Raw genomic sequence first — 12,707 nt, forward strand, 5'->3', positions numbered from 1 at the left:
TGGCCCGGGGATATCATCGCCCGCCCAGGTGCTGATCCTGCCGATTTCGAGCAGAAAAAAATCGCGCAAGCGCAACCGGGCGAAAAGCAGTCACAATTTGTGAGACTCGCAGCCTATGAAAGTCCAAGGCAGGCTGATCGGCCAGCCCCATTCTTCCGTTTTGATGGAGGCGGCACAGGCCAGTGGAGCCTCGAAATAAGGACTTCATGATACCAAGCCCATGGGCTGTGGGCTTCATGCTTAGCTGTCACTTTTCCCTACGCCCGACCGTTGTGGATCTCCAGGTGTAATCCTTCCAAGAACTTAGGCCGCTGCACCTAAGTGATTACATAAGAGCATTCAACCACTTGGCCAAAAGATCATAGAGACAATCGGAACACCCGATTGTCACTGCAGCGGTAAATATACTAGGCCCTAGACTCCGCTAGGGACCACACAGGGGCCACCCAGGAGTCACGTTCGACCGAACTGTGTCTACGAGCGTTCATCAAACAGAGCCGGTCCGCTCGTTGTCGGCAATTTCATCAGTTGATCGGACGACCCTTCTAACTCTACCCAAGAAATCGTCGAGTTACTCAGATGGTGGAAACTCGGAAGCGGCATTGCTGGGAATGCCTCCGGCGTCGCTTGGTCTCTAACTTCAAAGTCCCAGGATGTCACCGATGTGCAGCCTCTGGGATCGATTCTTCTGGATAGTGGATCACCTCCAGGGCCGATCCCCACCTGATTCAGGATTTGATAGCTTCTTTCTTTCTCTTTTCTTCGGAGTCAATATCATCACGTAGTTCTATTTCCTTGATGACCATACCACGATAATTGAGGAACTCATCACCTTGACACGTGTGACCACCAAGAGATGCGTAGAAGAGAGCAACTCTCGTAACTTCAGTGCCCAGGGTGCAGCTCAATTTAATCAGCTGATGCGAGACTTACCTCCAATCCGAGGTCGTAGGTACACCATTCTCTTACATCCAGTAGGAGTAAGGGTTCCAAAATTTCAGTATTTTGGCTTCCTTGATGATTTGGAATTCGACTCGGCTCGCGCAATTAAGCGCAATTAATTGCGCACTGTCATTGGAACTTTGGTGGCGGGTCGAGGTCGATCCACAAGCGCAACTAATTACACTTTCACAATTGATTGTACAATATGAATTCGAGACATTTTGTACAAATCTATTTTCTATCTATATAAGCTTTCTCCTCTTAATCTTAAAGAATAAAGTCATTTCCCAACCCAGGTTCTCAAATCAGATCACCGATACCATGAGGCCCTTCGAAGACAAAATAATTCCTGCCCCTGGAAATCTCCCCAACGTCCCTGCCGACTCCCAACGCGTTTTCCAGGTTCTCAAGTCAGGCGGTGTGGTTATCTTGCCGACCGAAGTGGGCTATGGATTGATGGCCACATCTGCGGAAGCTATTGACCGGGCCTTCGTTGCGAAGCGACGTCGACCAGGTCACGCTCAGGGTCTATATGGAACCCATGAATTGCACCAAGAACTTCACATCCTGGACAGCCGGCGGTTCGAAATGACACGTGTGCTAGTCGAGGACCTAGATATGAGCTTCATGGCCGTTGCACCATGCCGTAACGATCATCATCTTCTTCAGGCTTTGTCGCCACAAACCCTGTCAAAGGTCACCAAGGACGGCACTATCGCTATGTTCATCAGTTGCAGTTCACTTCTGAGAGAGATTTGCAGACTTAACGCTAGTTCAGGCCAGCTCATGGTAGGATCTAGCGCAAACGTGTCAGGTAGCGGACAGAAATTCCGTGTCGAAGATATTGAGGATGACCTCAAAGACGCAGCGGATTTGATTGTCGATTATGGTCTTCAACGCTATCATGTGTATGGACGACCTTCTCTCATTATGGATTTTGACCAGATGAAGATCTTACGAATGGGGTCCTGCTATGAATTGTTCTGCGAGCGCATGCGGAAATTTTGGGGGGTGGACCTGCCCGAGGACCCTGATTACAAACATTAAAGGCAAAGCAGAAGAATGCAATTATATGAAAGACATATTTTATTACTCGTCTAGACCCTGTTACATCTTTACTAAATGTCATCGCCTACATTGGAGCGCTGACTTGTACTTCACAACCTGGTTGTCTAACTCAACCTACCCACTATAAATTCTTACCGTGTTATTATTGTGGCCACATATAATCCCAAACACATAGACATAACTGATTTGGTTTCGAGTATTGATACCAACTGACGTTGAAAACAGCTACTCCCGCAATGGTTGTGAGGGGGTTCGGCCATAGGTGCAGGATGGCGCAGAGAGCCGACAAAGGGTGCAGTGAGGCGACCCTGGTGGTGCAGGATGTCGGTGATGCGAGGATGCCGATCGTGAAGGGCCTTAGTGCTGGCAAGAGGGTGCAAGTTAGGATGACTGTACGGAGTATGCGGGAGGTGATTTGGAATCAAGATCTGGGGATACTTTTTTTCCCGAGAAAACGCTGCCTTCTGACTGACTGAATCACAATGGCAGGTTGGGATTAATTGAGAACATCAGCCTTATCATTATCAGTGTGAGGCCTCGTTACGGAGGTACTCGGGATTTAGGTGGTTTCAAGAAATAAATAGAGAAAGCACTATGCTATACATACCTCGTTAACTAACTACCGGGTACTTCCAAGGTTCTGTTAAGTCTTAGCCATACTGAAATCCCCTTTTGGGCCTTAGTCTCAGCCCTGGCTTGCTTCCCGAGTCGCATTTTAGCCCCCAAAGCCCCCAAAGCCCCCACCTTCGCGCTAGCCAATACAGGTATAGAAGTATGTCGTCCGGTGAGATCTTCGCGCTTTGACTCCACGCGCAATTGTGCGGAAATAAACCTTCCCCGCTCATTTTGTTTTGGCAGGTCAATGGTCGGCAGTCCTTTTGTTCAATGCGCGGATTTCCTCAAAATTGGTGTTTTTTCTATCGATGTCTCGACAGAAAGCAGAACTGACTACGCAGAGATTATTATCGTTTCTCTTTTAGGACATTGTACCGTTAGCGGGCGACATTTTTTGAGACTAATACCTGCCCTAGTCTGATGATCACTTCTACAGCGCTCCAAAATGAAGGCCAGGTGAATGGAGCTACTGCAATCGCCTAGAAGGCTCATGACAGTTGGGTTTTTAAATGAGGAAGCCGTTCTCAATGCATTTTCCATTTTTTCTATTTTCCTTTTGCTTTTTGCTTTTAAGTTTCGCAACTTCCCCTGTCCCATCATGCCGGATGCCATTGATCTTCAAGGTCTGAGTCCGCTAGATCATGTCCCCGCAAAGCTCTTTCTGCCGTATATTCTACTCTTCGACACAACTGACCCTAAAACCGCCGTCTGCTCCCTCCAGAAGGGCATAAATAAACTAATCTCCCAATTGCCTTGGCTCGCTGGAGATGTAATTTTCCACAGTGTGCCCGAAGGGCCCAAGAATCGAATGCACATCGCGCCCCCACGGAGGTCGCCCTCTGAGATCCCCATGCTGCAGGTCAAGCACATTGACCGCGATGAACATTTTCGCGCACTCCCAATTCATACCTATCTCCCTCTGCCAACGTTCATTCCAGCCTCCGAACAGAGACCTGTACTTCGATTTCAGGCCAATGTCTTTCCCAGCAAGATTGTTCTGGCCATGTCCTTCTGGCATAGCGTCTTCGACGGCACCGGGGCTGGCGTCATCCTCGAAGCGATTGCCGAGTGCTGCACGGCGGCCAACGATGATTCCCCTTCTCCCATCGTTCAGAAAATCGCAAAGACCCATACTGAGCTCCGAAAGAAGGTCTCAGCCTTCCCATCCAAATGCCAGCTGCGTCTCGACCACACCGTGGAGCTAGGGGCACCTGTTTTCGACCCAAAGATTTCCACCGAGCAGTGGAATGTAATTGAATCAGCCGCGGCCTCCGCGGTTGAGACAAAGCGATACACATTCAGCCCGGAGAAAGTAGCCCAAGTGAAAGAGACCTGCACTCGACTTCTCCCCCAGGTACAGCCCTTCCCCGCGTGGATCTCGAGCAACGACATCATCACTGCAACGCTGATCATCTGCATCGATCGAACCTTTCACCCAGAAAGGTTGGACAAAACCGGATCTGCAGACTTCTTGATGGCTGTTGATTTGCGCAGCCGCATCCAGCCCCCGCTGCCAGAGACCTATTTGGGTAACTTGATTTTCCCCGTCCACGACGAAATTTACTTTAAAGAGACAGCAGGCCAAACAGGCGAGGAGGCAGACTCGCTCCACCTAGCTCAGCTGGCACTACGTATTCGCAGCAGGCTCACCTCCATGGACGAGACTGTCGCGTACAGCGCGTCCGCCGCCGTCGCAGAGTATGACGACTGGACCAAGATCGAAGCGAACCCTGCGAATATAATTGTGACCAGCTGGCGGGGCCTGAAGACCTTTTCGCTGGATTTCGGCGCTGGGCTAGGCTACATTAAAGATTTTGAGCCGGGGCTTGCGCTTGTTCCAGGTGCGTGTATCTTTTTGCCATCGCGGATGTTGCAAGAGAATAGTGGGTCGACTCCGCCGTGGGAGGTGTGTATCACGATGAAAAAGGGGGATAGCCAGGTGCTTGGTCAGGATCTACTTTTCTCTCAAATCCTGGCGTAACTTTGTGCGTGAAGATTCAGGTTTGAGTTGCCAGCGTGTAGTTTGTTTAATACGAACAAATGCTGTGAATGTCAATCGTCGTGTCTCCTGTTAATTCACCCGAACTTTCTATCATTTACAAATTCCTCGTAAAACCCATAAATGCTTTGCTTCCCGTACCTCAATCCAAATAGCCTCGATATTATAAGAAAACAAAGGAAATATTTTAAAATTTATAGGGCAAATGCCACTAGAAATACCGTTTTCTTTACGTTTTACGTTTTATTAGGTACTCTGTTATAGACGTTAGAATCATATAAGGTAGATGTCCCCTATCACTCAAATATCTCTTTATTTTTCTCGGGCCTCTACCTATCACCATCTTGGTGCCATCACCTTCGCAAAGTGAGTCTTCCTTTTCCCTATACTCCATGTGTCGATCCTCTAACACATTCTCTTTCTCTAAAGCCCAAAATACAACCCCGAGCCCTTATTCTTAGCTTGACTTTGGCTTCCTCGGCGCTTCCCTTGCTATTTGGACCTCACTTATTCATCACGGGATGGCTCTGAGCCCGGACTGAAATTTACTCAGAGATCCTGACTCTGAGGGCCGTCATAAAAGTGGCGGCAGCTTAGATAGGAATGCCCCACTCGGCAGAGGAAAAATAGTGAGTCTAGCTACCTAGGTATATGTGAGACAAAATCTGAGCCCAAACCCATGTCCAATGCCAAAATGCTAGCGCCCCACAAAACAAACGTTAACCTAAAAATATCCTATGGTACTCCCCGTTTCGCTTCCAAGGCTCCAATGTTTTTTTAACCTCATGTTCGTTCTTTTAGCATTACTTCTCATTTCGAGAAGGTCCTTGCCACTCCCCGGAGTCTCGATATCACGTATAGCCGACCGGGGAGTCACTAATGACTTTGGAGAGAATATGTTGAAGGTGATCATAGTCAAGAACATCAGAGCAGCATCAAAGACATACAGATACACCTCCGTCGACATAAGCGGACCATTTGTACCGGTAATGTACTCAATGGCACGGAAAATAGACCGAATCATGATGAACAGACTAGCCGTGTATAGGACGTACAAGCACTTCATCCAGGGCACCGCGATAGCAGACTTGGGAGCGCAATCATTGCATTTCGAGAGCCGGTAATGGAACATACTAGCAGTCACGATGAAGAATCCGAAGAAGGCAATTTGGATGAAAAGACCGACAATAATGATGTTTTGTCCGAGAGTAATCTTAGACTGGCTCTTTGCGGAAGAGAGGAAGCCACCACCAGCACATTGGGCGAGGAAAGAGATCACGTCGCCGCAGACAAAGATTTTAGTCAGCTATTTCACTCGGATGAGAGAGAGCTGTTCATGGCTAGTAGAGATGATCGAGCGGCCTAGAATCATATATATGGATGCGGCGAAGAATGCCGGTGCGATAAGGAGCAAGAGTGATTGCATGATATACGGAGCTGTTGTCCAATCGGGGATTCTCGCGAGTTAAGATAGCGACCGACATAGCCGACAGCTTCAACTACAAGCAAGTTAGATTGCAGGTCTTCGTTCCTGGGTGGGGTATATACTTACAGGTTCCTCCAATAATGAAAGGAATGAAGAACCATGATCGACTCCGGATCATTTGGAAAATGTGTACGAGAGTAGTTAATCCGAAGAGAACGACGAAGATGATAGCCGCAACTCCTGACGGGTCATAGTTGTAGAGGGTGGAGTCGTTGGCCATGGCTTCGGTTGCTTGAATTGAGGAAAGGAGAGGTCACTGTTGAAAATTAAGGATAGTATCGAAACTGAAAGCTATGTTGACTGAAATAATACAGTCCACGTAGATATTGACGGACGCTTTTATATCTACTTGTACTACTATGAATTTCTGCAAGATCTAGTGCTAAGCCCTGAAAAATCTATTTTGGTGGGTTCACGTACTCGGCTTGGAATCCGAGAAAATGTAGGCAGCCTTGTTCCTAGAAGCTTATTTTGGGTATAAATCCAGACTGTGACTGGGCGTAAAGCTATAGGTTCTAGGCTGCCGGTTAAATTCAATTTGCTTCGAGTTTTTGTGGATTTACCTGTGGACCGTGGATATTTAAAGATCAAAGATCCGAACCCGAATCTCATCCCAAATAAGAGTAAATTTCGGACCTATTATTGGTCACAAAGTTCGGATTCGTAACCTTATTTGCCGTATTCGGGTTCGGATTTTCCAATCTGTCTACCTAGGTAGGTATCCCCTTCATCGGTGCGCCTGCAAGTCTTGTTCGGTGAAGATAATAAGCTTAAAATCATCTAAATACCTAGGCCATGGTAGGTGTCAATTTTTCTGCCTAAAGACAACTCAACCCTGTTCAATAAAGTGGAACATATTAGGAGGATCCAAAATGTTGATCCAAAACCGAGCCTTTGCCGTGATCATCATGGAGAATACTCAAAAAAGAGTTGATTTCACGGTATATTTAGACTAGAGTGGAACCGCCCTAGGCACAGATTCCATGAAAACAGGAGGCAGAAGAGTCGCAATCTTCTATAAGAATGGATCGTCCCCTGCAGTTATCTGAGAAGCATCGACCACAGATTTGATTTTGCAACAATCAAAATGCAGCTTCTCTTTCCCTTCCTTCCCTTTGTCGGGTTGTCCCTTTCGGGCTTTGCGTCCGCCAATGTGATCAGCGCAAGCGCTTCGGTGACAGTAACGGGCTTCCTCTCCACTTCTTCCGGTACTCTTCAAGTTTCCAAGGGAGCTTCATGTGCTTGCTCAAAACTTTCTCACTCTATGCCAAAGAGCGTGCTCCTTCCTGGCTCGGAAAGCTACAGGACCCAGACCATCGATAACTACTGGGATATCCGGGCCGATCTTTCTCCTGCGTGTGTTTTCGTGCCCAACACTGCTGCTGAAGTGTCGCAAGCAGTCAAGATCATCGGTGCATGTGGTGCGCAGTTTGCTGTTCGTGGTGGAGGCCACATGAACGTAAGTATATACCCTAGATTGCAATAGAAACTATGAAATTGTACTAACTCTCCGACTCGACAACAGTATCCTGGAGCGAACAACATTGATGCGGGAGTCCTGATTGCTCTATCAAATCTGAACTCCATCAATGTGAAGAGTGACACCGTAGAGGTTAGCCCTGGTCTCAATTGGTACCAGGTGTACTCAGCACTTGAGCCTCACGGTCGTGTCTGCATCGGTGGCCGTATGAAGACAATTGGTGTTCCCGGGCTCACTCTCATCGGTGGCTTCCACTACTTCAACAACAAGTACGGATACGCCATGGACAATGTGGTCACCTACGATATCGTTCTTGGAAACGGAACTCAGATCACTGTCAACAAGACCTCGCACAGCGACCTCTTCTGGGCTTTGAAGGGTGGTGCAAACAACTATGGAATCGTCACCAAATTCGAACTGAAGACTTACGCGGTTCCTAAGGTTAGCACCACTATTCAAGTTTTCAACGAGACAAACATCCCCCACTTCCTTTCGGCTGTCTGCGAGGCGGCTAAGCTAGATGATAAGGATCCCATTGCTGCGGGCATGATCGCCACTGTTACCTACAATGCTACTACCAAGGTGGCACAGGGCTCTGTCCTCGGTGTCCAGGAGGGTGTCAGCAGCCCCCCGTCTCAGTTCGCCAACTTCACCAAGATTCCAGCGGTCCAAAGAATTAACAATGTCACTACCATGAAGCCGTGGGCTAATACCCTTGACGCCCCTAAGCAGATGATGCGGTATGTAATCTCGACTGACTGCAGTTTTCTGGTTACTGATTTAATTAGTGTCCAATTTTCTCACAAGACAATGAAGCCCGACGCCAAGGTTCTTTATTCGATTTACAGTGCTTGGAAAGCCGCAGTCGACAAGATCGCTGATGTTCATGGCCTTCGCCCGACTTTTGTTACCAATGTTATCTCCCCGACTTCAGTCCGTGTGGCTAAGACCAACGGTGTTGGCAACGTCTGGGGTCTGGAAGAGGAACCTCTTATAAGTAAGTCTCTCCAAAGTTGCTCCAGTCTCGCTTCTTATACTTACCGTTATTGTACAGTTTGGCAATTCAGTACCGGCTGGGACCTAGCCCAGGACGATATTCGCATGGAAGCTTGGTCTCGTCAATTGACTGAGCACCTCCACGGTATCATCAAAAAGATGGGGCTTGCTTCCGAGTTCGTCTACATGGGTGATGCTGGTGAGTGGCAAGATCCTTATGCGGGCTTCCCCAGTGAGAACGTCGCTCGCATGAGAAAGATCAGGTCTTCTTATGATCCCGCTGGAGTTTTCTCCACACTTAGCTGGGGTGGATTCAAGCTGGGTTTGTAAATAGACTTGGATTTCCGCATTTTGGTGGATCTAACGACAAGGTCTCCGTAAGTGACGCTTTTGTCGTCTGTACAATATTTGCAAGCAGTTAGGTACTTCTATAGAGCACCTATATAAAGCCATTATCACTACATGTGGGATTAGATGGAACCCAAAGGACATAGAAAGGATGCATAGTTGATTTTTACCCCCTTTGTATACACTTAAAAAGGCATCAACAGACTTTCAAGCGAAGTTGCCACCAATAAAACGATCGGGGAATGATCACCGGCCAACCTCGTACATTAATGTCACCAATTATTTTTTTAACCTGCCATCTCTCTAGGTAAAATGGACGAATAGTATGACAATATCCATTAGTTACCAAGCATTTCCAGGCCTTTTAAGAGGCGAACAGCCGTTCATTGGAATGTATAGGGAGTACCCACATACCACGCACACCTAGATCGACATCGCATGGACTCTTTGGGACTGGAATGTGCGATCAGACAGCCGATTGAGAGAAGATAGGATTTTATGACACTTGCCAGCCCCTGAGTATGATGCAGAAGTTCGATCTGAATTTTAAACGCGTTTCACGTTCAGCGTCATAGTCATTCCAGTCATTCTTCTCTGCCATCCCATTACCGCGATGTGGCAATCATGGAATGAGAAAAATGATAAGGCGTACTATTTATATAAGAGGAGATGAGTGTCTTGCTTCCTATGTTTTGCAATCACACAATTCTATCTGATCATCAAAAACTATAACTTCGCGGATATCAAAATCACCTCAACCATGCATTCCCTCACCACATCATTCATCTCCCTATCGCTGCTATCAAGCACAGTCCAATCCCAAAGCATCGCCCGCGTTTGGACACACTTTTACCCAAACTGCCCCGGCGAAGCATTCAGCAAACTCGACACATACGAAAACTACCAAGAATCTGGCCCATCCCAAGATATCGCCATAGACAGCTGCAAAAACTTCGCCGTCCCCTCTTACGAACACAACCTCGTCAGCGCCATTTCCGTTGACGCAGAGCTCCTCTCCCACAACCACGACCTCCCCTTCCTGGAAGGCGGTAGCGGCTGCAACATCACAGTACACGAGGTCCCAGGATGTATCGACCCGCCCCTAATCAGCAAAGAGATTAGAAATGGGGTCGAAGTCAGCCAGTGCGAGCCCCGCCAGTTCGTCGCTTACAGCCAGGTCTGGGTGAATCTGGTTTGTGATAGCGATAGTCCCCTCCACGATGAGAATATTCCTGCAAAGGAGAACAAGCAGGCAGATACCAAGCAGGCCGCGCACATTGCCCAGCCCAATGCGCCTGTGCGCACAGAGAAACAGACCTCCGTTGAGGATATCAGTAATATCCAGATGCCCGGGTCAAATTCGGATTCTTGGCGTTCGTCACAGGTTACGCAGAATCAGCATGAACCGGTGCAGGAGGAGCGTGTTAATGATGCTGGCCATGCGGAGAGCGACCGGATTGTTCATCACATGATGGAGTTGTTGAAGAATAAGACTTCGCATATCGTCTCGGGCAAGCACCATGCTAGTCACTTGAATGTTACACTGCATCACAATGGCACTGCCCCGGGAAATCACACTGTGATGTCTCGTCGCCGTTTGTCTGTTTTGCGAAACCGAGCTGCTCGGTTTGTTTAGCGTTGGTTTTTGATTGTATATCTGAGCGTTTTGTTCATGTTTAACGAGTTGGAATCCTTTGTGTATACAAGATAAATTAAAAGTCAACTGTTATATTTGAAGATTGCTCGATTCTCCAGTCCATTGTATTAATAAAGTGGTAACCGAAGGCTAGACGCGATGTTCCCTGTACTTTGAACTGAACTCAAAGTAGGGTAGATAAAAAGCTTCAATGGGTGGGGCCGAGGCGAAGATGTTTTCGGTGTAGTCCGGTCTACTGACCAAACGAAATGATATTTTGTATCAATTGTAGACACACCTCAGACTGTACAATAGCAAGACACTTTATGGTACTTCCTGCATGGGTGTAACAAATTTATCAACAAGCTGCACGCATGATTCACAAGTTAATATTCTAACTTGTCTCTTCGTCGGCATCTTGAGCTGCCTGCTTCCGACGGGCAGCCTCTTTACCAGCAAAGCTGAACAACATGCCAAGATCATAGATCACTTTCAAGCATCCAGCAATCATGAAGGACACACCGAAATGGCCATTGCGCGACAAGATACCTGTCAACAAGGGACCCATGCTCTGGGCGGTAGTCTTCACAACATTCACCGCGCCCATGATAGCAGTGCGCTTGTCCGCCGGCAGAGCCGCAGCAAGGAATGCGGAGCGAGGCGCCACATCCATGTTCTGGGAGCAGGCTCGCAGAATCAAGAAGGTCAGTGCCAGAGGCAAGCTAGTTGGGACGGAGATGAGAGCCAGACAGATTGCCGACGGCAGATGAGTGAATACCATAGTCTATCAAAAGGTGAGAAGTCGCTCAGCTGCCCAAATAGAAATAATGTCTTACCTTGACATTACCAATTCGTTTGGCGAGGGACGAGGCGACCAGCATGGATGCGGCGGAGATGATGTTTGTGGTGAAGAAGATAGTGCCGAGTTCACCTTCAGGCAGATTGAACTTGCCCTTGAAGAAGTAGGTCATCCAGGACCTGAAAAATTAGCATTGTAGCTGACAAAAAGCTCCGGGATCAACACTCACAATGAAGCCAATCCAGACGCAAACGAGTCCACTCCAAACAGAATGAAGAGACGGATAACCAGTGACCACAGGTCCTTTTCGATAGACGGGAACAGTCCCTTCTTCTTCGGGACCGGCTCGACATTCTGTTCGACTGGTTCTGCCAGCAGCGGTCGGGTTTCAGAGCTCTGCTCCTGCGGCTCTTCTTTCTGGACCTCGACTTTTCCACTCAGGCCCAAAGTGAAGATTAACTTGACGATGCCAACGCCAGCATAAACGAAGAAAATGATGCGACAGGCGGGAATAAAGGCCCATCCGTGGATTGACTCCAGAGAATTGATGATCCAACCACAAACAAGCATGCCCAAGGCTGAGCCAGCAGTTCCAATCAATGAATACCAGGCAAAAATATCACTCAAAAGCTCATGTGGTGTGAGATGAGCCAAGGTGGATTCCTCGATGGCGCGGAACGGGCCAATTTCATTTCCACTAATAAAATTAGCTCAGATAAAAGTAGAAGCAAAAAAAGGAGATACGGATACGAACCTTGGACTAATGACACCAAATACTGCAGCTGCGAGTAAAATCCAAAAATTTCCGAACAGCGCGAAAATGACTCCGCTGCAAGCCATGAGTATTGATCCGAGCGATAACACCGCCTTGCGACCCATAGAATCAGCGAACAAAGTGAGGAAGAAACTAATCACGACATCTCCGACCAGCGTGAGAGTCATAAACAAACCAATGCGATCGTCTGAAATCCCGATGGCCGATAGATACGATGCTAGTATCAAGGTCGAGCCGCCGTACGCGAAGAGGCGCACGAAGCGCTGCGCGCAGAGAAGCTTCACGTCGAGCGACGACCGCCACATGGTGGTTAGGCCCAGCTCTTCGAGAACGTGGGCCATGTAACGTGCTGGTCGTGATTGATTCTCCATTATCAGATTATCAGATGGGTTGAAGGAAGAAACAATTCGACAGGTTAAAAGACCAATCACGTTTTAACTCCGACCTCGGACTCGGGGTTCGGGCCGGGGCTAAGCTTTTTTAGGAGAACTGAAGAACTATATTATTCATCGATCTCTTTTGGAATATAGAAAAAAATTATGTACAAATATTCTCACAGTTGT

The 12,707-nt window shown here is 47.8% G+C and overlaps 6 protein-coding genes across 6 annotated transcripts; 4 read left to right on the top strand and 2 right to left on the bottom strand.

The window, feature by feature from the left end:
- Positions 1-1,263: 1,263 nt before the first annotated feature.
- Positions 1,264-1,989, top strand: N7537_000481 (L-threonylcarbamoyladenylate synthase; the record flags this gene model as incomplete). Its single annotated transcript, XM_056891539.1, has 1 exon — positions 1,264-1,989. One exon carries the CDS (start codon positions 1,264-1,266, stop codon positions 1,987-1,989), a length of 726 nt encoding a protein of 241 aa, XP_056756534.1.
- A 1,234-nt stretch (positions 1,990-3,223) lies between these two features.
- On the top strand, positions 3,224-4,606 carry N7537_000482 (uncharacterized protein; the record flags this gene model as incomplete). Its single annotated transcript, XM_056891540.1, has 1 exon — positions 3,224-4,606. One exon carries the CDS (start codon positions 3,224-3,226, stop codon positions 4,604-4,606), a length of 1,383 nt encoding a protein of 460 aa, XP_056756535.1.
- A 742-nt stretch (positions 4,607-5,348) lies between these two features.
- N7537_000483 (RTA1 domain-containing protein) lies at positions 5,349-6,330 on the bottom strand (the record flags this gene model as incomplete). Its single annotated transcript, XM_056891541.1, has 3 exons — positions 5,349-5,930; positions 6,107-6,123; positions 6,177-6,330. 3 exons carry the CDS (start codon positions 6,328-6,330, stop codon positions 5,349-5,351), a joined length of 753 nt encoding a protein of 250 aa, XP_056756536.1.
- Positions 6,331-7,197: 867 nt separating this feature from the next.
- Positions 7,198-8,916, top strand: N7537_000484 (FAD-binding oxidoreductase; the record flags this gene model as incomplete). Its single annotated transcript, XM_056891542.1, has 4 exons — positions 7,198-7,569; positions 7,636-8,330; positions 8,379-8,587; positions 8,645-8,916. The coding sequence occupies 4 exons, from the start codon at positions 7,198-7,200 to the stop codon at positions 8,914-8,916; spliced, it is 1,548 nt and encodes a 515-aa protein (XP_056756537.1).
- A 778-nt stretch (positions 8,917-9,694) lies between these two features.
- On the top strand, positions 9,695-10,570 carry N7537_000485 (uncharacterized protein; the record flags this gene model as incomplete). The annotated part of the gene is made up of 1 exon (XM_056891543.1): positions 9,695-10,570. The coding sequence occupies one exon, from the start codon at positions 9,695-9,697 to the stop codon at positions 10,568-10,570; it is 876 nt and encodes a 291-aa protein (XP_056756538.1).
- Positions 10,571-10,898: 328 nt separating this feature from the next.
- N7537_000486 (putative MFS transporter) lies at positions 10,899-12,515 on the bottom strand (the record flags this gene model as incomplete). The annotated part of the gene is made up of 4 exons (XM_056891544.1): positions 10,899-11,354; positions 11,407-11,548; positions 11,599-12,066; positions 12,124-12,515. 4 exons carry the CDS (start codon positions 12,513-12,515, stop codon positions 10,965-10,967), a joined length of 1,392 nt encoding a protein of 463 aa, XP_056756539.1. The 3' UTR covers positions 10,899-10,964.
- Positions 12,516-12,707: the final 192 nt, after the last annotated feature.

This window comes from Penicillium hordei (genome assembly GCF_028827395.1).
Source record: "Penicillium hordei strain IBT 12815 chromosome Unknown utg000001l_segment0_segment0, whole genome shotgun sequence".
NCBI classification, from domain to species: Eukaryota; Fungi; Ascomycota; class Eurotiomycetes; order Eurotiales; family Aspergillaceae; genus Penicillium; species Penicillium hordei.